The following is a 25,064-nucleotide window of genomic DNA, read 5'->3' as shown; positions in this document are numbered from 1 at the left end:
AATCTGAGTAGCTGCACAGAGGACATTTATTAGAAGAAGACATGAACCGTCTACCTTCAGCACAAGCTCTGCTTTTACAGCACTACTGCATCGCAGCTTTTATCTTTTTTGTCATGCCACAAGGGTTTTCTTGAGGTTCAGTATTCAACTTTCCATTCATCTATTGTCATTTTGTGTGTGTTTATGTTTTATTTTCAGTGGTAACTTTTCCTTCTGTTTAATAGAAACATGCGTTCCTGCACACATGTTGCTTTCTTCCAACCAGGAAAAACTCGTAGCAGAAAGGAGGATCCCTGTTCTGCAGAGCCAGCTGGAGGAATACAAGAGTGTCCTCTGCCAGCTACAGGCTCAAAAATACAAGCTGCAGACAGAGGTACTGCCATTGTCAGACATAAATACAACTATGACACTATGGATTCTATGGGCACATGTTAAAAACTGAAAGATGAAAGAGGAGAGGAAAGAGGGGAAAAGAGATGGAGCAGCAGAAGTGAACAGAAACCAGTCATGTAGAGTTGCATATGGCACATCTACCTCTGTGAAGTGGAATGTTTTCTTAGTAGATAGATAGGACTGGATAGGACTATCTTGCTTAGAAAGAATTTCTTAATTGATTCATTCTCAGGCCTTGTGATTGAGTTAAATAACTTTATGTATGGAAATTGATGACGTGGTTGATTGTGACAGTGAAGGCTGTATCTGATGGCTGAATTGTCATTGAGGTCATTTGCTTTTCATTTTCTGAACATGACAACCATGTTACATGGATTCCACCTTCTCAGCACGGAACATATATAGCTGAATCAGTGCCAAGGGGCTTAGATCCTAAATTAATTCTTTTAAAAGGTTTCTGGAAATCCTGCCTATAAAATGCAGACATCATTCAGTTATTAAAGAATCTGTTAACAAGTTGTAGCCCCATCACATTTTTTTGAATGTATCTCTTTAATAAAATATGCTCGAAAAGGGAAAAAATCCCAAGTGATAGATGAACTATAATAAGTAGCCAAACATCTGATGAAAGTTAGAACAGAGCTGGTGAAACAGCTCGCATTAAATCTCATCCCTTGCTTTAGAAGGACCTCATCGCCACCTCCTGGTTAGTGTGTGTTCCAGAGATTAGCACTTAAAATGCACAGACCTTTAGTTTACCTCTATGTGTCAGCAATGCAGCTCAACAGATCATGTCTTGCCTTCTATCCCCTTTGAAATACCTACCAGATGGGGATACCCAATAATTCAGAGCTGATTCTGTTATTCACCAACTTTGTTTGCCAGACAACTATGCTGGAGCAAGCGATAAAAAACACCCAGGAGAGTTACGATGATGAAATTCAGCTTTACAACGAGCAGATTGAGAACCTCAGGAAGGGGATAGAAGAAGCAGAGAGGACCTTGGAGAAGTACACGACTGACTGCCGCCAGCTGGTGATCTACCAGCAGTCCCTGGAGAATGAGCTGGAGCGCTACAAGAGAATCATTGAGAATGAGGACAGCAGGTAAGGCCGGGCTCCTGCACTCTGCTGGAGGGCAGAGGTCTCTCTTATCATATTTGAAAAGAAAGAGTAGTATTTCCAAGGGCATATGATCTATGGACAATTTACACCTTTCACTGGTATTTTTCCAACGACGGTTTACACAGATGCAAAACAAGCTAATGTCCCTACTAATGAAAGGGTCAGTGCCATTCTGTGCTTCTCCTTTCAGTGCACAGAGGTCAGAAGGACATGGAAGCCAATTGAATTCCCTCTGCATTGCCTGTGTTCAGTGAACCTTGCTGGAGCATTCTAGGCAGGCTCATAGGGCCCCAGACGGGCAGGGCAAAATTCCTGCAAAGCAAATCACTCCTCCACAGCAAAACTGCTCGTAGTCAAAAGGGAAACAGTGTAAGAAATGTGCAAAGCTTTGGACTGTGTTGAGGTCTACCGAGGAACTCTAGTGTCAACCATCCACCTCTCCAGTGGCTGACTCAGCACCCCATGTTGAACAGTGCGTCCTGATGAGGGGTATCCAGTAGGGTCAATCTGCACTGAAACCTATGTCTTGGCCCTATCACTCCTGACTGCAGATGGAGCTGCAGCCCTAGGCTAGGCACAGAGATGCCCTTCAGATTGTATACACATTCTCCCAAAAGACAGAAATACTCTCAATTTATGGCAGAGCAGACTGGTGAAGCCACAGATGTGGTGACAGTTTACATATAACCCTCTTGTTGTTTGTTGTTATTTTTCTTTTCTTTTCTTTTTCTTTTTTTTTTTCTTTTTTCTTTTTTTTTTTAACCCCAATGCTTTCAACTCCACAAATATTTTCCAAAAAAGACTGCTCAGTTTTCCTCTTGCTCCTCTGAAGTCAGGCATTAGTAGGTAATGTCTAAACGTTACCAAATTTCATACTCTTTACTGTCCAGCTTTTACAAAGTGATGACGTCATTTGATGAATACAAACTGCACGGGGACCTCCTATAGGTTTGGCTGTAGGAGAATGTAGGTAATACCTCTGCAACCATTATTTTTTCCTTTGGTACAAAGTTATTCTCATACTATAGAGGTTAAATAATGTATATGAGCATATCTTGGAGACCAGACGCCAAAGGAAAAACAAAATAGTGCTTATTGACATGTGGCTGTCTGCTTTCTCATTTGCATCATATTGCCCCTTGGTCTGGGGCATGGCCCCTGTTTTGTCCCAAGCACTGCTGGAGGCAGAAGTACAGTAGTTTTCGCAGAGGCACGGCTTTGGGTAGACATAGATGGGCAGTTTGCAATCCAAATCTTCCCTCCCCTTCAAGGTGTTGTGATAAATTACAACCTGATGCTGCAGTTCTTTACTATCTGTGCACATCCCACAGCTCCTGCTGCTGGAAGCCAGCCCTGCTCCTATGGAGGCACTGTAGCTCTCACCACTCTCTTTATAACTCCTCACCACAGGGAAATATATTCTTCCTTCAATCTCCATGTTTAATTTTGCACAATTTCACTTGCTCGTGGTGGAAATGAGGGGGAGAGGTCTGACTATTGCGCGTCTTCTCCGGCAGGTTAAACTCTGCTATAGCAGGAACGCCAGTCACACTCTTCACGCAGATCTATAGACCTGTCCAGCCTCAAGCTTCGAGGGGAAGAGGTAAACCTGTGGCATGTCTTCCTGTGTCTGTCATGAGCAGCATCACTGTAATTTAAGCTGTTTTTCCATTTGTCTTCCATACAAACACCAGCTGTGACAGCCTGACTCAAGGCTTGCTAAGTGAATGCAGCAATTTCAGCTTTCCTCAGCTGGCTTTGAGACAAGCTGTCCAAGGCCAAAACCCCAAGCCAACTAATTTCTTTTCTTATTTTTGGAATTTACTACTTCGGCCAATCAATAGAACCAAGTCAAAGAACACATAAAACTACTGAAGGAGCTGGATTTTATTTTGCTGACTTGTTACAAATTGCTGTCCCAAACTTCAACCATGTGTGGATAGCATCAGGATGTGGCTCGTGCTTCAGACTGGCAAAGAACACTTTTTTGGTCATGTTTATGGGCCATAGAATCATTCAGGCTGAAAAAAACTGCAAAGATCTCCAAGTCCAACCCCAGACTATCCCCTCCATGCTCACTAACCACATCCCTCAGTGCCATGTCTCCACAGTTCTTGACATGGTTGCTTCTAAATGAGGTGTTTCTTTGTTGTTGTAGGATTGCCTGTTTGAATTAGGATGCTTGTAAACCTAGTGATGAGGGCCAGGAACAAATAGAGAGAACACCCTTTACAAGAAGTTGTTCATAGCAAGATAGTGTAGGCACTAACGTACAACATCACTCACTACAGCTTAAATCCAAGGTCACTGGGGTTTTATTGACAGCAGACCACCCCTCAGAATAAAGACAAGCTGGTTTTAGGAGTACAGGTGTAGTTTCTCTTACTGTTCTGTGAAATGTAGCTGTTTTAATGGAAAAGGATCCACGAGGCATGAGGCCATATCCTCACGTTATAGATGTGACTCTCTCAGATGTGAAATGATTGCTTGGCCAAGGGGTCCCCAGCAAAAGAAGAGGCTGTGTAATGTACGAGTAGGTGTGCTCACGTTTGCTGCTGCATTCAGCTCCCTACCTGAGGCAGTGAGAGTGAGAGATGGCTCCAGCATTTGCAGCAGCTGTGTTCAGAATTGTCTGTTGTTTGCTTTGTTTTCATTTTCCCTAGATATCACCCAGGCTATGCAAGAGATTGCCAGTGTAAAGCCCAGGCAAAAAGCGCTGACAAAGAAACTATCCAGGAAAAAGGAGATCATGTCTAAAGACATAACTGATGGGCTCTCACCTGAAAAAATGTATGAAAGAACTGTGGAAGTTTTTGACCAAGATCTGCTGGAATTTAGACATGAAGGTTCAGTCACATGTGAACCTGGACAGGAGGAATTAGAACTTGTTGAAAAAGAAGCAGTCCCTGAGGACGTACCCGATGGAGCCCAGATAAGTAAAGCCTTTGATAAATTGTGTAACATTGTGAGGGAGAAAATAAGAGTTTACAAGAGACCAGAGGCTAAAGCTGATTCCCACCCCAAAGGGCGTTATGTGCTGGTAACAGGGGAGGAAGGCTATGAAGAACCTTGCTTCTCATCCATCCCAGCTGGGGGAGGAATCACAGTTTCTACCAGCAATGGGAAGGTAATGATTGGTAGTGATGTGGAGCCCATACCGGAGCTGCCCGAACCTACTGAACAACCAGAAAAAGAGAAAAGGGACGTCTGTGAAAGGAGGGACGAGATTGAAACCCAAGATAAACTGAAAGAGGAGGAGAAAGAAGACCTGTTCGAATGGGGCAAAATAAGGGGGAAAACTGAGCAAGTCACAAAGTATCCAGATGTCTCCGAGCCCGAGGCAGTTCCTTCCCAGGGTCTGATAAGCCCAGCTGAGCCAGGAGTCCTTCAAGAGACAGAGCGTGACCAAGAAGATAAACAGGGCATCTTGTTCCGGGAAGCAGGCTTGCCTGGCTCCGTGAGCTACGAGAAGGTGGAGGTGGTGGAGTCCATCGAGAAGTTTTCTGATGACAGAATTCAGACATATGAAGAGACAGCTATGATCGTGGAGACGATGATAGAGAAGACAAGCAAGAAGAAACCGGGTGACAAAGGCTCTTAAGTGACAAGCAGTCAACTTGTCTGGCATAGTTATTAAATGATGCAATTTTTATTTTTTTTTTTCCTGATAGAATGATACAATAGTGAGATTTTTGCTGTTTGGTATGGAACAGATTGATACTTTGATGGCAAAATTCTGTCTGATGTAGGCTCGCCTCTGTTGTAACAAATGTGAGACTGCTCCAGGACAAGGAGTAATGGGCAGATCCTATGCAACTTATTTTCACAATAAGGACAAGTTGAAATCAATCATCATTACAGAGCTGCCTGGCTTTCCAAAGTATCCAGGGCAGATTTGCTAGTGCATATTCCTCTACTTCTCCTATAGCTGCCACAGGATTCCCCATCTCCCAGACAGCTGCAAATGTTAATGTGACATCCGATTCATTTAATAAAAGCTTTTCCTTCTACAGAAAGTACCCACTGTGGGTTTGTGTTGCCTTTACTTTTGAATAACAGGCTGTACCACTAAAAGTTAACCAATAGGTGTGCAGGAGTCTTTCCAGAGGAGGAGTGGGAAATTGAGTTCTCTAACCCATTCCAAATCTCTCCCGCTTGCTGTCCTTCAACCAGAGGTTAGCTTGGAAGAGCACTCTTTTGGGATATGAAAACAAACCCCCTGCTCTTGAAATAAGCTCTTACTGCACATCTACTCAGAACAAAAATTGAAGTTTCTTCAAAATAAAGCAGGGGAAAACCCTTCTAAAATACTCTAAAGGTGTTATTTTTTCCTTTGCTTGTATACTCAAGGCATTTCTGAGTGCAAACAAGCTTTTGAGCAGACTTCAGGCAATTCAAAACACTCCTCATTTTGTTTGTTTCTTTTTTTCTCATTGCTTATTTCCTTGGCTTGTAGCATTGTGCAGAGTTTGATGCTTCCATGTGATCCTGTTGCATCCCAGTCACTTGCATTTGCTAATGTAGAGCAATATCTAAAATAAGGCCTGAATTCTGTAATGCTCTCTGAGCTGCCAGCCACAACCATGGCAGCAGACAGTGGGTAGATCCTCATATTTCTTTAAACATATAGGAAAACAATAGAGAAAAAACACTAGGAAGTTATTGTTCATAATGACAATGATGCCATGTGTAGTAAATCTCGTGATTTATGGATTATATCCACTGCTTTAAATGCAGACTGTCAAACACCAACGCTGAGGTGTAGCAATGATATATGTGTGAGCATTTATTCAAGAAAGCCTGGAATAAGACAGATTACTACAGACGCGTTGTCACCTCAGTGATGAGAAGAACTAGATGAGGAGACTTCCAGCTGTCTTCTACTGCTGCAGGAGTGGTAAGAAATTACAGCTGTTGCTATTTTAAAACCAAACATACGCTGCACTGTGGGGCTATGTGTGCTTAAAACCTACTCAAAAAACATGGGTGGCAGGTAGAGGGAAATAATAGGGTTGTTTTTTTTTTTTGTGGATCTAAGTGTCCTAAATAGCAGAGAAAAATACTGCTGTGGTAGATCCTATTATTTCCTCAGGGCCAGAACTGCCACTATGTATGAAACACAGTGCAAAAATGTCAATGTCTTCCTTCTTGAAGGAATCCTTCCCCACTGATAGCAGCAGGTCAGCAATCACACATCTGCAGAGCTTCCCTTGGAGCCACTGGGTTTGAGCCATGAAAGCAGTGCCCAAGGCTCTTTCCAGCCTGCATCCTTCATCTTCTCTGTCCCATCCTGACACAAAATTATCACTAAGCCTACTGCTCTTCTGTTCCTGCCCACTCTTGCAGGATCGTGTTTGTTTTCTCAGTAACCAAGGTGGGATATTGATTTCCTTATCAGTATGAAAGGCAGGAGGGTAGGAAGTCACCCCACTGGCAGCACAGCGTCTCCCGTGTACTGTCAGATAAGCAATGTTGGTAAGACCTGCCAATTTACAACAGCTTTTTATTTAATTTGGGTTATAAAACATCACCACAGCCCTTTGGTTAAACATTATTCACCTGTTTCAAGAGTGTCAATTTCCCCCTTATTATAAACTCTAATAAATTAACTTTATTTCCCATTAGCAATATCATAAAAACTGGCTCTAACTTGACGTCTTTCTCAGTGATTCCCCTGGTGCAAAAATGCTGAAGAATCTGAAGTAGATCTCTATATTGCACATACATGTAGCTTTAGATGTGCCCATATGAAAACTCACTATAGTACATGATAAAATATCAGGAAAATATGATCAGTCATAGCATTTTGCTGCTAAATAAGTTATTTAATGACTGAACAGAATTGCAGAATTATATGTATGCAATAGAAAGGGATGTACACATTCATTTAAGATTTTCACATGGACTTATTCCACATTCCAGAAGCCCATGAATATCTTCCAGTTTTATCTGTTTCTTTCAACACGCATGCACAAAAGGTAATGAGGTGCATGTATGTGTTATATACATTACATACCATTTGTACTCTTTAGATAGCGATAAGCAGATATATTTAACATACTCTGAGCATACATATTGTATGTAACATAGAGAAGTACTACAGGGGTGTTCTATGCCCTTAGACATACAAGAAGATGCATAAATACAAAAATTCTTCCCTTTGGTATGCATATGCTGCTCTTTCTGTGCCTTCCCTGAACACCTCATGCTGTCAGTGTAGGCCCTTCAAGCGCGTCTATCTTGTCCTTGGCTTAATTCTTAAATCTGCAGGTTAAACACAGCTGATGCTGTAATATATCTGAACAAATAACCAAGAGTGCTTTAAAAACAGAAAACACACAGGGGGCTGGTTCTTGTCCTTCTGACACCTGTGTTATCCAAATGTGACCCTGTCTCTGAATAGCATGAGGCTCCTTGCCCGGGGTTCACAATGTAATTCACATAGACTTTGATTAGGTTTAGCTCTTTATTTTGCATTTATATCTGGAAAGGAAAGAACAGGCCTGATGGAAGGACAGAAGATGGATATTCACTTGGAGTAACAAGAAATTATACATTCTTAAGTGAAACGTAGACACCATATAACCTTTGGGTTACATTTTTAATGTATTAGATAAATATTTGCTTACTATGTATCTGCCACTGCACACCTGATTAGCCAGGAAAATTCTTAGTAAAACACCTTAGATGAATACTCTTTATTTTAAAAATACATAATAAAACTCTGAAACTAGTCACTGCTAAAAGAGTGGATCTCTAAGCAGTGGATCTTGGATCTGCAGACATCATAAGCATCTGTTTAACATCAGTGCTTCAGTAGGTCTGCTGCTGTTACTGTGTGCCTAAGTACTTGCAGAATCAAGACCCTTTATTTCTCAGAGGTTCAGTTTGGGCTCTCACACATGAGAACCTGTAGTGGTTGTTACCTTGAGGAGTCCACACAGAGGAGCGTGATGCAGCTACAGCCAGAGCAGACCCCAAGGCAGGAAAGACTGTTGTGAAAGGTGAAGATGGGACTGACACCAAAAGCAAGAATTACTGACAAATCTTCCCAAATGCACTATATTTTATTTTCCGAAGAAGGCCGACGTTGCATTACACATAAGTTACATAGGCATATTTTTTTTCTCCTTAAATATATTTGTATAACACAAAAATAACAGATCTCTATTTTTAAAAGTGAAATTTGAATTAAAATGGTTTGGGGACTCAAGCTGCATTTTTCATATTTCCCACAGCAATTTGCTGACAGCCAGGCTGAAAACCCCAGAAAACAGGGGTCTGAGATTGGAAATGCTGACATGGCTGCATCTTCTGCTGCTGTAGTATAGAGCGTTAAGTATAGAGGTGGGCAGATGCACTTTGGCACACAGGCTGCAAGGAATCCTACAGATCATTCCCTACATACTCATATGACTGTAAGATGATAAACTGATTTAAGTTGCCAACATTAAAAATAAATTAAACAAACCTGAAATTTGTGCTTCTAGAATGCCCTGACTCTTTGCAATGCACTTCCCTTTATCACCTTGCTCACGCATTGCCTTGCATTTCCAATTGCATGCTTGTTGCAGAACCACTCTGTGGCTGAAGTGTTAAAAGGTATATTGTCTAAGCGTATATACTAAAGAAAACTCTAAAACTGGTTTACTGAAAATTGGACTGATAATTTTTCATCATCTCTGAATCATCTCTTTTTCTAGGGTCAAGTGCTTATTTCTGTTGAACTCAGTGGGAAAAGTCCCACAGAAGACCATGATTCCAAAGAAGCTGTTAGACATTCAAAGACCTCTCCAGCCAATCTCTTTGTAAATTCCGTCTCTCACAATAATTGTTTAAAATGTATCCATTATCATCAACAGCCAATATTAAAATTCACTCTTTTTTTTTTTTTTTTTTTTTTTTAATACAAACAACAGTAACCACAAAAATATGAAGGGAATAGCTACAAGCATGTTTACAGGTATTACCTATTTGTATGACACAAAAGAAAAATCACTTACAGTCACAAACTGTACACAGAATTTGGTGGGGGACAATATATTTGTGGTTTAGAGTAAAAAAAAAAAGATTGCTTTGGTGGTGATTAAAATAATTATTAACAGTATATGAATTTAAAATCAAGAAAGTGATAATTTGGCTACAGAGACAATCATTGTTATATGTCTAACACAGAGGTTTGGATAGTAGAAAGGTGAATAGAAGGATCTGGGAAAGGAAAGACACTGTCATGCAGAACAGCTCTAGTTCTTTCTCAGTATACTCTTCAGGCTTCTCTCCACTGCTTCATCTAACTCTTCTTCCAGCTCTTCCTTCTTGGACATGGCCAGTTTGGACTGATAATCTTTTACTATTTGGTCTATGTATGGTGCGCTCTGAGTCCCGTGCAGCATCAGTGTCCACTCCTTCAGCACACCCCTCTGCGGCACACCGCCAACAAACCCAATCTCTAGAACCCAGGTGCCTCGGGGGTCTTCTCCCCACGTGTGTGTGGTCATGAAAGGCCATTTGTCAAAACCCACCTTGGAGTCATCATCCCTTGGCCGTCGGCTCAGTAGGATGGACTTCGTTCCCATTGGTGAGGTCATGTTGATGTTGAGGTCTCCTCGCCGAGTTGAGTTCACAGTTATAACTGCTTGGACGTGTTCAAGGTAGCGAACAAAATTCTCCTTCCCATCACAAGCATCAGTTGTAAGTGTGAGGACCAGCTTGCCACTGGGTGGTATCTTTCTGTAGGTCAAAAGAAAATTGAGCAAATTAAAAGGACATATACAGCACTTATTCTAAAACCACTTCTTATTGATCCCCTTGAGAAAAAAACTGTATTGTTTTCCTTATTAACAAGTGGAAATGTAAGGAAATAATAGATGCAAACCCAGACAGAAATAAAACATTCTCTTTGTAGAAAATGAAAGTAGAACCCTAATTTGAAAATACATTATGAAATGTACACCTACATAACAAGAGAAAGAATACTATTAAGAAGTACATAACTGCTATTTAAGAAACGTTAACATTTACTTAATAGCTGCCTCTACTTCTCACTTCTATTATTGGGTATTTGCATAATAATGTGTGTTTTCAGTTAAAGAGCCATGAGTAGTCAGTCACCTCAAAAGACAGCAGCAAACCACTCTTTTTTTGCTGCACAAAAATTCAGTGCAGCAGTTTTCAAGTCCGTATCCTTGCTGTGATTCAGAAACTAACACAAATATTAAACCTTGTCTCAGCTCCAAGAAAATCACTGGTTTTGAGCTGATCTGGAACAGGAGTGCTCAGGAAGGAAGCACAATTGTTTGCTGAGCTGCCAACCACGCATGCATTCACAGTACTATTGCACCCCACGCAGCTGAGGAAACCTGGGGTGTCCATTTCAAGGGGCACTGACCATGCTGTAAGTAGAACGCCTTCTCTCCAAAAGAAATGTGAGTGTAAATCCAAACTTTCCTTTGGCTTCTAAAATAGCACATTCTTCAGAGAGCAGCGAAAGTGTTTTATTCAAGCCTAACTTCCTTCTTCCTGAGATGAGCTCCAAGTATTGTTCAGTATATTACTAATATCAGCTCAGCCCTGTCTCTCTCCTCCTTTACTAGAGGGTTGATTTCTTGGGAATGCTTGCAGAGTAAAAACACATTTGTGCCTAGATCCTCAAGGCATTCAAACACTTACCTTGAACAGACTAATTTTTTTTTCAGCATGCAGAAGCTGGTATAACATAAACATTATACAGCTGAAGTATCTGAACACTTCAGTCTGATTCCCTTGAGATGCGTTTTGTGTCCCTCAGCACAAGGCAAATGCACCACTACATGGCAGCTAGAGGTGAAGGACATCATCTCACGGTTGCTTTCTGCTTGAAATTTCTCTGCATGGGAAGCATCAGAAACAAAGCAATCTGACTTGTTATCATCTGATACCGACTAACAATGCTTTGCCATGCTTATATCTCCAGCAGTGAATAAGGGAGGACATTACAGTGTGAGTGTACTCTATCAGCACCAAAATATGGCGTCCTGTTTCCTCTAACGGGTAATGCTGCTGTGGTACACACCCCCGTTCCACTCCTGTCTACCTAAGTATGTAGGGAAAATAGATATACACATATATGTACATATTTACATATAGAATACATCTAACAAATGTTGGTGCTGCAAGATCAAACTGGAAAAACAAGCAGAAGAACAGTAGAAATTTCATTAGCAAGAAACCCTGAATCCTGCAAATGCAATCGCATCTGGACGATGGGAGCAAACTTAGTCTTTGCCTGGTTGAGCTACTTACTAGGGCAGTATATTGGATTAATTTCTTCTTGCGACAGAAAAATGACGCTTTCAAAAATGGCACCGAAATGTCAAATTCCAAATGTTAAAGACATAAATTGGCCATCATTAGGTTAGTTTTTCAATAATTAAATTGATTGATAGCTGTTGTAGTCAAGTAGTATTAATTCACTTTTTGACTCATTCACTTTAGCACGCAAAGGTAATCAGAAAATAATTTGACAACCTAGCCTGCAATTAGTGACTTGAAGAACATAAACCAAACACAATTAAATGCTGTAACATTCAAACTGAATGTCTGGTACCTATAGATGACTGTTTATTCTGGAGATGAATTTATCTGCTAGCATAGGTCAGCAAGACTTGGCTAAGAAGTATTTAATGTGGCAGCAATTTGGGCAGTTTATGGGGCAAGCCTCTCAGGTTTCACTCACGCACAAGTTCTGTATTCGCACAAACTTTGGTGCAAACATACTTGCATGCCCTTATGAGAAATGGATGTTGCTGTTAACTCTTCTGGTGTTCATTATGTGTTCATTATGTTTCTCAGCTTATTGAGTTCTTTGTTTGCGCGCCTGTTATCTCTTTAATGACTGAAGAAGCAAAACACATATATTGGACTTACTCAGGTTCCTGTATTGACCCCCCAACGCAGTGGAATCGCTCGGGAACGGTCTTCCAATCTTTTGCCATCTTAACCATTGCTCCTGCATCCAGGACACCATAGCCGAACAAATGATTGAATTCCAGCCCAACACCATTCCTACGCCACCGATGAACTTCGTCATGAAGCTGGTTCCTTTTGGAGGTGAGAACTGTCAGATGCTGCATGTCTCTCCAGGTCAGATCAGAGCTGTGCACAAGTAATGGGGAGAAAAACAGACAAACAGTACAGTCTTTTCCCATGGATACTAAAAAAAATAATGTAAGTGTGAGCTGGTGAGCTCTAAGAAACAAGCTATTGGTCACTTCAGCAGACTGTGAATGTGGATATATGGGCTGTGGGTGGCTGCAGGTTTGCATTGTGAGGTACAGTACAGCTTTATCACCCATAATCTGCTAGCACAGATAGATGCAGTAAAGGAACATTTGTCTAAATTCTGTTACCATTTTTCGTCATCAGCTCTTGTCCTCCTAGTTTTGCAGTGATTATGATGTCAGGAAGGGCACTTATAAGTTATTATTCTGGAAGACTTAGAACTGATGTCTAATTCTACATAACTGAAGCTATTCCATTTGTTTTATGATGAACTCTTTCAACATTATAATATGTCTGATTCAAACAATCAACCCAAAAAGGATCTGTTTTTCAGCTTTCTGTGACCCAACTAATGCATTTACGCATGCTGAATGTACACGAGAATAACCAATTACTTTCATTTTTTCATGAGATAGCAGAAAGCCAAAGATCAATTGCAGTATGCATACTGAAAACTTTTAAGAGCTGCTACGTCTTAGAACGGAACATCCCATCTTGCAGATTAGCTTGTTTTTAGAGACATGTCAGATGTATATGAGCTGAGAGACAGACTGCAGGCAAGAGCAGCCAGCATGGTTAAATTGCTAGCCATTCCTCTGAAGGCAAGTGTTACCCATCCAGAGAAATTCTGCCCAGCAGAAGTTTACTGCAGCCAGAGTGGAAGGAGACACTGACAGTTCTTTCTTTCTTTCTTTCTCAGCAAAGGCTGTAGAAACAGCTGCAGACCAACAGGATTAGTCTAATTTTTACTCACAACAGTTTGGCAAGATTTATTACACACCTCACAGGCAGCCCAAATAAAGTGTAACGATTATTGTTACTGCGAAATTAGGACTGTGGTCCAAGTTAAACGTGCAAAACATGGTCAGAAAATTCATTATATTTTTATACTTTTATAGCCATATTAATTTATTACTTTGTGGCTGTCCCACTGAACAAATCTGATATTGGAAGGATTGATCGTCCAAAGTTAAGATACTTGGCATGTTTGTTTGACACACATAAAACTTGAAAAATGAGAATTGGTCCAAGTCGTGCTCTGAGCACAATAATCATTTCTCCATTGATGATATAAATTTTGTCTCCTCTGCTAAATCTTCATTCTTCTATGTACTGTCAAAGAGAACTATGTACATAGTGTTAAACTCATGCTCAGATTACAGCAACTGAAGCTGTATAGCTGAGTAAATGCTTTTTCACTTCATGAAACAGTTTAACACAAAGGTAATAGATGGTGTAGATTATGGCAAGGAAAACTTTTACTGGTCATTAGAAAAGAAGATAATGTGGCAAGATGTACTAGAGGTCTCTCTCCGGTGTTATAAGTAGCACGAAGAAGGTAAATAGACATTGGATATTTGCTCTTCCACATAACACAACAATTATACAGCACAAAAGCAGAGTACCAGACATGGGATAAGGGAGGACAAAAGAAGCAATCCACACCACTGCCAACAAATATTATTACTGTGGAATTGATTGACACTGGACGATACAGATGCCAAATCACTGACAAGCTGAAAAAGAGTCGGACATATGCTAGGAAGAGAACTCTGCCTGCGGCTGTTAAAAGGGATAGGCTGACTGCTCCCTCCATCCCCAAACAACCGATTACCCGAGCTGCTTAAGTGAAAGATCGCTCTTAATCCCTTCTTGTTACTCAATCCCATAAGTATTTTTCACTGTGAACAGGTTGTGGGACAAGGTGAACTCTGATCTGATACTACAGGTTCATTATTTTGCTTTCGTAAGCTGGGCACTCCCACAAAATATGTGGAGAAATGAAGTAACCTCTCCCTCAAATAGTGCTGGGAAGACGAATCCCTGGGTATAAAGGACACATAGAGAGCAAATCAATCAAAATGCGGCTTGTGGTTTTGGCAAGACCGTAGCTCCCCCTGAAAGTCACCAGCCATGTCTTTACTGTATCCAGCAGCGCGTCAGCTGCTCATCCTGCTCCTTCCAGCAGGATGTGCTCATACAATGAACATTAAACAAACCCCAGGCCCACTCCTCTCCAGAGCTCTCAAGGAATGTCTTAACAGCATACTTAGCCTCCAGGGCCAAGGCGAACACTCCTGCTGCTTCAGGGGCAGCTGCAGATGTTCCTGAGTGACGCAGGGTGCAGTTGCCGTACAAGTCTGTTGTGGCCTGCAATTATATTAGATTTAATTAATGAAATGAATTGTTCCATTTTCCTTGCAGCTGCAGACATATAAAAATATAAAAAGTGGAGTTTGTGCCTTTGCTCTTCAGAGTAATTGTGTATCTGTTCCCAGGATCGGTCTCCTTTAGAAGTGTGTATGAATTTAAAAGTGTTAGGGGCTATAGTTATAGAAGGTAGAGCAAGAGCAAGTTACGATGTATGAAAGCATTGTTCACTACCACTTATAATTCAAACTTATACAGACAACATTTATCTCCTATAAGCAGAGTTTAACCAAAGGCCTTAAATTTCCTTATGGTTGTCACGAGGGTTGGAAACTAGAATTGTTAACAGTACTGAGATTTCTAAGATTTATACAACTCCAAAGTCAAGATAGGCTGCAGTCCTTCATGCAAACCTAGGGAAAACCTTAGAATTGCATTTCATGGTGATAGTTACAAAGGTGTCGCTTCAGCTGACACCAGCACAGTGCTGAAACCAAGACAGAAACCAGTATTTTTCTATCTGCTATCACACACAGGCATTTAGGATGCTACCTAAAATGAATGAAGTCTTTGGAGCCTGAGATTGAGTTAAGGAAAATGTATAATGGCTTTTGGCAAGGGCAGACCTTGAGTTACTACACCACAGTTTTCCCCTCTGTGAACCAGACTACATACCAGCTAGTCTGGAGGTGCTGGAGAGCAGTATCAGTACATTGGAAGGGAATCCCAGCTAGACTATAACATAAACCACGTATTTTCCACTAGTAAGTATGACACTGTAAAGGACTTGAGTATACATGACTGTATCTCTGAGGGTAATCTGAACATCCACATTTCCTCTACAGGCAACTGAATGTCTGTCTGCCCTGTGCAGCTTCTAGAACAGCAGAAATCTGGTTAGTGACTGCTCTGCCAGAATAATTAAGGATGATTTCAGATGTCAACCCCTTTCATTTAGCTTTAAACAGAAGCCTTTTGTCATACTGCCTTCTAGAAAGAGAGCAATTGAACTTCTAATTCTGGTTTCTGATAAAGGAAAGCACAAAATATATGAATCTCTAAGATATGGAAGATCACTGCTTTTCTCAGTGTTAATTCCACATCTCCTCAGCTGACAGCTTTGGCACAATCACATGCTGCTGATGAGGAAACATCCACCTCAACAAAGAACCATCTGGAGCTCCAAAGCAGTCAGAGTTGTAATGGGAGTGCAGAAAGACAGCAGTAACACCACAATAATATCTGGACTCACCACACCAGCCTCCGGGTTTCTCTTCCTCCCATTACTGAATGTGGAGGCTAAGGTTGAAGAACAGCTTTCATCATACAGAGCTGTCCGTCCATCATTTATTGCAGAATTGATGGAGATTGTCCACATACTTGATGCATAACCATCACAGTTGCAGTCATCATAACTGCCCCCATCTCCAGAGGCCCAGACGTAGATGCTTCCTTTCCCTCCCCGGCCCTGTAAAAGGGGGAAAAAAAGGGTTAAATTTACAAATAGAAAACAGCACCTATGCTCAACAGCAGATGTAATTATGAAACTAAGAATCTCTAAAGGAGAAAACTGATCCAAACAAAATATACGTCAGCTGTAAGCTGAAATAAAATGGGCTTCTGCAGGTTATTAAATCTGGTTAACTGGCAGCCACAGCCAACTGTGCAACTTCGTGCACATGGAGCTTTTCCATTTATCTCCTGTTTTGCTTGATGCCCTGAAGGCTTCTGGGCCAGATGCTAAGACGTTTTATAGATTCATTAGTGCTTATGTCAAGGTCTAAATGCTATAACGAAGGTGTTCTTTTAAAAGTGATATAGGTCATCTCAGACACTGGCTTTGTAAGATCTAATTAGGTTTGGATGAGGACTACAAACTCTGGAAATCTGGCACCTTTTTCCTTTCAATAGATTTTCTCTGTAAGTATCACTGACACAGAGCTGTTCTCTTCTGGCAAATCAGCTTCTATGATCGAGCAGAAAATAAGAAATCAAATGAATCATCTACAGAAAGATGGTCTACAAAACCACTGCAAAGTCCAGAGATGAAGGGGACATACTGAAGCTACGATCTTCCTGTTAAAGGGATTTGTATCCTCTCCCACTTCCAGGTAAGCAAGGAGTGGGAAGGGATCACCTCCACTCCATCTCCTCATGACATCTTAAGACTGGAAAAAGGTAAGACCTCAGAGCCTTGATGCTTGGAGGAAGATCAGTGCCACTGAAACCAAGCATGGATCTCCCGCTGATTCCAGCACAGCCAAAATTTCTCTGTATTTAGTCTAATTTACTGGACTTACTTAGTCCAGTATTTACTTCCAGCAGCATCACAAGGGTGCAAGGCCTCCATTAACCACACTGATCGTGTGCGCTGGGCAGAAGATGACAAAAAATATTTTCTGGTCCCTTAATTGTCCAGCAAGAAATGGAAGTTAATTCATACGCAAACAAAGCAACTTGCAATGGCGTTTTAATAGGAACCTTTTCTGCAAAGAATTTAAATCAAATCTGAGCTCGCAGCAGTAGCTTCTATTTTTCATCATACCTCACTGAACAGAGCAACCTCATTATTTCAAGCATGTTAGAGAGTTGCATTATAATCCATTGAATTGCACAGCAGGTCTGCTGCCACTGGGGTGCGTAACACCTCAGGACAGAGATTTTCATAATTAAGATGATGACTATGAAATAAGCATACTGAAATCAGTCTGAGAACTCCTACCAAGATCTGAGATCAATCATTTTAGTTTTAAAGGAAGAGGATGCTGTTGTAAAAATACATAAAATCAAAATAACGAGCTTGTGCTCAGACTGCTGCTACCTGGGCTTTGGACTAATTTCCCAGGCGACAACACAAGCTTGCCGTCCTGCCCACATGCACCATCACACCACCTTGTCACCATCTGTGCCTTTTTGGATAGCCTCAGTGACAGCTAGAGCACCCGTCTGTCCCCAGAAGGCATGCTGCTGGTGCCAGGAACAGAATGTTTGGCATGTGTGAGCCTGTTCTTAAGCAAGTCTTTCCTTCCAGCCATTTTGAATGGAGATGAAACCCTTTATATTCATGTGAAAAATTCAGGGAAGTAGCCTGGTGCCAGGCAGTTAGACTCCACAGCGTCCATTCGTTGTCAGGAAGCAGACTTTGCCCTGCGTAGCATCCACAAGTGTGGTGTAATGGTGTTTAATGTTGTTGTTGTTTTCTTAAATTACCTTTTAATACTTTAATTCCTATTGCATTTCCCTTCCAGCCAGGACTGGAAAGAGGCAAATACTACTGGAACAAACTGATAGCTGCCCAAGTGCAAATTTGCAATGATGCCTGGGGCTTGTTTGCGCAGGCAAACTGCTCATTGACAGTCCTCAGGCATCACACCAAGTACCACGCAGAAATGTATGGCTTCAAATGAAGTGAATATTCAATTCTCTGGATGGTATTCATGTAAACCAGAAAAATCTCACTGGAGTCAACAAAGCATTGCATTTAAAGCCAACTGAAAGCTCCTATTTGCATCTCAGCTTTCTATGAACCTCAATAATTTCAGTGGTGTCACTCAACTTAGGCTGCTGTGATTTTAGGATGATAAAAAGATTGGACAAGGTGATAGTAATAGGCACTAGAAACACCAGAGGGAGCCTGAATGAAGATTCAGGAATAAGAGGAAAGACAGCAAGACAAAAAGGTACATTTTAAAGAGTATCTTTTTTTCTCCAGAATCCTGCTGAAATCTGTTCATTTCCCCCCAAAAGCAATGCAGAGTTTCTGCACTTCTGAGCCATCTGAAGCCATAACTTGCACTCACAGCTGAAAATGGATCTCAGTGCACTGAGGAGAAGCCTAAAAGAGTCTCACCTCTCAAATCACACTAAGCAGAATGAAATCCTGAGAAAGGCTATATGCTCAGAAAGTCACAGACAGCTACTGAGAAGTTCTCTTGGCAGCAACAGCAGGTTTTCTATTTCCAGTGTTCTTCGTGAGATCTGCTACTGGCAAAAAATATCCCTGAGAAGCTTTACTATCCATTTTCTCAACTTCTAAAAGAGCATAATCCCAGCCTTGCAAAAGTGAGCAGGCAGGGAACTGCAGGATAATCCATTTTATGAAACTTAAGGTACACCTTGAACTCTTTTTCACTTTGTTATGGTGTTCATGCATCATGCTTGCTGGGCTACTGCCTAAGCCAGTATTCCGCTAAGCTTTGATTCCTGGATCACATTTTCCAGATATAAACTGGTGGTATTTGGCAAATAAATCTCCTTCAGCTTCCTCTGGCCATTCTTGTAAAGGCTGTCAGGTGTTCAGGTGAGTAACAGCTGAGCACCTAACACAGCTTGGCCTCTGCTTTAGCTCCTGTAATTCGCTCATTCCAGCCCAGACATCAAGGCTGCTAAAGGTGTCTCAGCACCTTCTATATAGTTTAATACCAATTTTTGTGCCTGCTATGATATGAGCTGTTTTTCCAGGAAAAGCAAAAGAAATCTACAGCTTTTTCAAGTCTTTGCCATTGGACTTAGCAATTTTAGGACAGGACTTGGCCAGTTACCACTCTTCATTATTTCTCACTTCCTCTTTAAAGAGAGCTTGTTTCTCTCTCAACAGCATCATCAGAGCTTTTGGCACTGAATTATTTGGAAACCCTCACCACATGTTTTGTAATTAACAATTGCATCCTTCAATAACATCTGGTAATTATCCTGTGAAGTGTGGTTTGCAGCCCAGGGCATGGTGTACCCAGAACACACTGCTGTTTGGAGGAGCTTTGCAGCACTGGAAATTTCCATCATTCTCTCCAGCTGGGGAACCCCAAGGCAAGGAATGAAGTGGAAGAGCTGCAGCACCATTTGCCTGCTGTTGTGACCTGGTGGATGCATTGGGCTGGGCTCTTCAGTCATCAAGGAGCCCTCTCCAGCTCTCCCTTGTGCAAGCAGCCCAGTTGTGTGGCTTAAGCCAGCTAGAGTCTGCAAAACCTCGGGACTGCCAAGCAGCTGCTGTGCCTTTTTGGTTGGTTTTTTTTTTGCACTGCCAGGGTTTTCTGTAACCTGCCTGTTTTTACTTGCATCCCTGACCTGCTGCCAGCTAGCAGCCCATTGAGCCCTTGTTGACTTTGGTAGCTGGCTGACTGGCTCCTCCTAGCAGATTTCTAAAGCTACTTGGGTCAAGTAATAATCACCAGAGTATGTGAGACTTTGGTGCATGAGATTCTCAAAGAACTAAGCCCTGTAATTGTCAAGCCTGAACAAAATGCGTTATGTAACTTACTCCAGTCTTTATTAGGTCACAGAAGAATACTGAACTTCCATCCACCAACCCCCCAATTAATTGTGCAATTGTTAATACTTCCTTTCTCTAAAAATAGTGCTCGAGCTATTTTCTTTGCCTAAATTACTGTTGAAACTAGATAGGCTTCTGTTAGCCAAGAGAAATGAGTGGAAAAATACAGTTTTCGTGAAGAGAAGTAGCATTAGCTTTCAATGAGGGTTCAGCCCAGCAGGAAAATGTGAAGGGAGCTTGGAAAATGCCAAGAGAAAAGCTTCTATTTAAAAATAAATCTTGCCTGCTCAAAATCAAACATTTCTTCTTTCTCTTCAAAATTTACTCTCTGACCTAAATTTGATCCATTTTACAAAAGCAAGAACTTGATGATCAATACAAAATAAGCAAAATCCATCAATTGAAATGCTCTGTCTCGGCCTAAACTAGCAGTTCCTTTTTGTTGGTTCCTGAACTGCATATCACAAGTGAGAACACATCGCTATAGCCCAACAGTTCTTCAGGTACAATTCTGATATTGGTAACATCTGTAAAAAAATCAATCCCATTGCTCTATGCTGGTCCAAGCTATTGCAGAACAGCAGTTTTCTACTCCTTGTGTGACAGACATCTGAATCTTTGTGAAGGGCAATATTTCACACTGACACAGGACCACATGGGGCCTTACAACAAGCCAAGGCCTTCAGCTGACCAAGGCATGCCTGAAGCAGCAGATATCACAACAGAAATCAATGAGATTTGGGATTACAGCTGTCCTGTCCCAAAAGACATGTATTCATTCTCTAAGCTGTGGCAGGAAAGCAGATGCTCACAGACTGATCTCCAAATCTAGATCTTGTTCATGGTGATGGGGCATGTATCCCATCACTAGGTTAGAAAAGATATATATACTGTTTTACCGAAGCCTGATAGTATCCCACTCCAGCCAAATGGGGCAACATCAGAAAAGCTAACATATAACATACTCATGTGGGATCATAATTTGGTTTGATTTCTCTTAAATACAGAAGACAAGACTCGTAATTACAATGCATATTCCAGACACAATAGCAATATGACAGTAAAGGACCATAGAGTTATAAAGAAGCTTGTAAGGCTTCCTTAGAAATGGAACAATCCGAAGGCAGCAATGTAATAAAATAATTTCCCTATCGTCACGGCTACTGAGCCAACAAAACAATGTTAGATGTAGCTGCATACACATTAATGATGTGCCAACATCAGCATATTTCAAACAGCAAGAATGCAATCTGCTTGGCCTTGGATTGAGGCAAAAGACAAACATTTCATTTTCTATGCTGCCTTTTCTTCTTCTACTGGTGAGCCCAATTACAGAGCCATGATGAGACTATAAATTCTTAATATTGCTCCCTTGGCAATTTGCACTTGTTTAGCATTTTCCTAGGTAGAACCATATTGTGGAAGCAACGTTTTCACCAACACAGGCACAAATGGATCATGTCTTATATATCCTGGATGAGCTGGCAAAGTCTCAAGAATTTGATTCAGTTCAAGAGCAACTCCTCGCAACCTCTTAATATAAAAGCCTATATCATAAAAATGCAATAGATAGAGACTAGCTTAGCTTGATTACTCTTTCTTTTTTTTCTTTCCTTTTTTCTTTTTTTAATATCTGCCTTAAATTCCAATTGCTGAAGCTGGAAATATTGAACTCATAAAACAGCAAGTAGGAAATGTTTACTGGATATTGCATTAAAGATGGGCTGTATCTGTAAAGCATGGGTGGAATTAGTTGCTGAACTAGTTACTTTTTTCTTACCTTACAGTTTAAGATGTCTGATAATATAATTCTGGTTGAAAGGTACCCATGAACAAAAGGTACATAAAGAGAACCCACGAACAAAAGGTACAACTAAGAGAGTTGTGCTACCACTGGGAAACCTTCTGTGCCTCCCTGTCCCTCCAAGTTGCACAGGCCCCCAAAACAGGTAAGCACAGGTCAGACAAAGGATGCATAAAATCACACAGCATTGCTCTGTCCAGCCATACAAGAATGGTACTATGGGCTCACACCCCTACTCTAAAATGGAAGTTCCTCTCAGCCATGATACAGCTGTTACTCAACACTGAGACGTTTATTCCCAAATCTACCATCACAGTTTCTGGCCCTGCTCTTCATTCTAGTTTGCAGCTCTGCACCTGAAATAATAACCTTCCATAGCTCACTGAAGAAATATATCTGTAAACATTCAATGCATTAGGGGCAATGCAACTGAGTGTATAAGAAGCCTGGTTGGTACAGGGGTAAGGTATTTCAGGACATCTAAAAAGACATTAGGTCAGTGACTTACTGAGCCTGTAAAGAAATACAACCCTTTTCTCCCCATATGCCACAATACGCTGCTGTCCACAATTGATGCCTAGAAGCCAGACAGTAACATTTCATTAAATAAATCCATTACAGCTCCTGGCAACTGTGTTTAAAGAGGGAGCAACAGAGCACATTCACCAGACAGAGCTGCATTTGTCCCTTAGCTCACTGCAGCTGCCCTAATGAATATGTGACTCAGGCACTGCCTAGCACAGTTGCCTGTCACAGTAGGCAGCCAGCATCAGATACCTTGCAGCTCAAGGATGTTTGTGTACAAAATTAATTCAACCTCTACCCTCAAGTTCCTGCTAATTCATCAGTGAGCTCATATATCTTTGCAATGCAACTGCCATTCAGTGACCTGGTCACACTGCTGACTACTGCCCCTGAACAAAAGTCCTGAGATAAGGCAGCAAAGAGCAGATTGTATGAAAAGCAAGTGGGGTTGTGGCCTAATAACAAAAAACAGCAAAATACTTTCTGATTACATGTATTACACTTGGTGATGAATGCATGGCTTCAAACCACACATATTCAGATGCACAAATTAGAAGTATTATCATCATGTTACAGTTGTCAGGTGAGTGCTTACCCCAGGCAGCCCAGCAGCTCTGGGAGGAGAATGCCGAAGGACAAGACACCTCACTTAAGTTTGGGGAAGGATGAAACTCGTGTCTTTCCTGGAGATGAGTTCCCAAGTATGGTGGCAACAAGGCAAATGTTACCAGTGTTTTCCAGTTCAGTTAACACCATATTCCCTTTAAGAATTTAATCTCATTCCCAATTTCTACTTAGTTTATTGCCTTAGAGGCAAGGATATTAATCTTGCTCTGTGCAAGAGATCTTCCATTTCCTTCCAGGATATTTGAAAGTATTGCTTTTAGTTCAACAACACATTTTTATTCTTAGCATGTTGCTTCCTCCCTGCCAATATTTCAGGTTCATCACTAATTTATGAACCATCACTCTGGTGAGAATCAGCCCTAGACTGAGAAAAAGCATTCCTGCATTTATTTGTCTCAGTTTGTAAAGTATACTACTTTTCTCTTTAATAGGAAGTGTTGTCTTAAAAAATATATGTATTCTGAAAAGTGAGGTTTACATCTGTACACATAGTAGTGAATTTGTGCGTAGATTGCAGACATAAGATAGGTAGAATTATATTATATCAAAGGCTTGTTAATCTTCCCTTACATGCAGGGAAGCCTGTAGTGGGTTTTTCAAAGCACCATGGAGAATTCCCAGCATCCACTGAAATAATGAAATGCCTTTGGGAAATCTGGCTCTCCATGAAAAGAAATCAGAACAAATTATATCCCCAAACCTTTCTGTGACAGGAAATGTAATGAACATAATTAGGCTAGATAAATCTATGACCACAATGCAAAGGGAGTTATCTAGAGGGGAGCTATCTCTTCTTTCATGCATGTATTGCCAGGAGATATCTAGGATACTGCCACTATAAAATTAAGTGTAATTGTTCCTAGACAAGAGTATCTTCCTTAGGTACAATCCAGTACTATCCTTTCTGCCATCCAGTACCACAGAGGCTGTTAGACAGAGCTGCTTTGGGCTCTTCTGTTCATTTCATGCCTTCTGATACAGTATGAGAGCAATCTTTCCCAGAGGGCAGCTCACCATCACCCTTCTCTCTCCTTAGCCAGCAGCCTAAGAGATCCCTGATCCCTTCTGACCCTCATACTGTAAAGTACTTCTTAATTAGACTAACAAACACATTTAAAGGGAGGGCATTAAAAAAGTTACATGACCAGACAATACAACAGAGGAGAAAAATCTCATATTCTCTTGTAAGCATTCAGAAAGGTGTAAAGTCAGCATAACTCCACAAAATAGAGTACATGATGACACAGCAGCAAGTTAATTGAAAGCTCTTTTAAATATTAACCTGGGAAAAACAAAACAAATGAAACAAGCCAAAACCAATAACAACACAACAAACCCTCCAAATTAAAACCTGCTTCTCTTGGGAGAGTGAAACACCTCCTTTTAGATTAGTTTGCATTACCTTTCCTAGGTTACTCGTGCCTTTTCTGTTACTTCTTGACTGGTTTTGCATGGAAGTAGAACAACAAAAATGGGAAGAGTGGGAGATTATTTCTGCTCCATCCACTATTAATGGAAGGAAAAGCAAGTATCCAATTACAAATCAGGGTGTTGCTAAAATACAGCTGTGCTACATACGGAAGAAGGACTCTCCCCAAAACAGAAGTATTTAGGCAGTCAGTGACTCTTACAGTATGATGGAATTTGCTCACCTGATCCCCACTTGTTTCCAAATTCATGTGTAAGAGCATAAAGATATCCATAATTTATCTATTATAGGTGAAACATTAGGGATTCCAGTTTTGAGAAAGCTTTGGATGCTTTACCACATACTACTGCAACAGATTTAATTTCAATGCCACAAAACATGGTAAACTGTTCACAGAGAGGTGGCAATGAAGAGTGGGTGAATCTGGCACAAGTAAGAGGAAGAAGTAATTTGGATTGAAAATGAGTAATTGCAGAGCTCCCA

At 41.0% G+C, this 25,064-nt stretch overlaps 2 protein-coding genes across 4 annotated transcripts in view; one reads left to right on the top strand and one right to left on the bottom strand.

Annotated features, from left to right (window-relative positions):
- BFSP1 (beaded filament structural protein 1) overlaps positions 1–5,536 on the top strand; it is a 32,985-nt gene extending 27,449 nt beyond the window's left edge. For both annotated transcript variants that reach the window (XM_015856544.2, XM_015856545.2), the window contains 4 exons: positions 266–373; positions 1,279–1,499; positions 3,035–3,120; positions 4,181–5,536. In XM_015856544.2, coding sequence (XP_015712030.1) covers positions 266–373; positions 1,279–1,499; positions 3,035–3,120; positions 4,181–5,118 — 1,353 coding nt within the window. In that variant the 3' untranslated portion in view covers positions 5,119–5,536. The remainder of the gene's footprint in view (positions 1–265; positions 374–1,278; positions 1,500–3,034; positions 3,121–4,180) is intronic.
- A 2,433-nt stretch (positions 5,537–7,969) lies between these two features.
- Positions 7,970–25,064, bottom strand: part of PCSK2 (proprotein convertase subtilisin/kexin type 2) — a 90,865-nt gene continuing 73,770 nt past the window's right edge. The window contains exons 9-12 of one of the 2 annotated variants that reach the window (XM_015856543.2): positions 16,180–16,395; positions 14,827–14,927; positions 12,423–12,650; positions 7,970–10,247 (exon numbers count right to left, since the gene is read on the bottom strand). In XM_015856543.2, coding sequence (XP_015712029.1) covers positions 9,761–10,247; positions 12,423–12,650; positions 14,827–14,927; positions 16,180–16,395 — 1,032 coding nt within the window. In that variant the 3' untranslated portion in view covers positions 7,970–9,760. The remainder of the gene's footprint in view (positions 10,248–12,422; positions 12,651–14,826; positions 14,928–16,179; positions 16,396–25,064) is intronic. The other variant, XM_032443384.1, reaches the window with a different exon arrangement.

This window comes from Coturnix japonica, chromosome 3 (assembly GCF_001577835.2).
Source record: "Coturnix japonica isolate 7356 chromosome 3, Coturnix japonica 2.1, whole genome shotgun sequence".
In the NCBI taxonomy this organism is placed as follows: domain Eukaryota; kingdom Metazoa; phylum Chordata; class Aves; order Galliformes; family Phasianidae; genus Coturnix; species Coturnix japonica.
The sequence above is the reverse complement of the archived record's forward strand: the minus strand, read 5'-3'. Positions and strand labels throughout refer to the sequence as shown.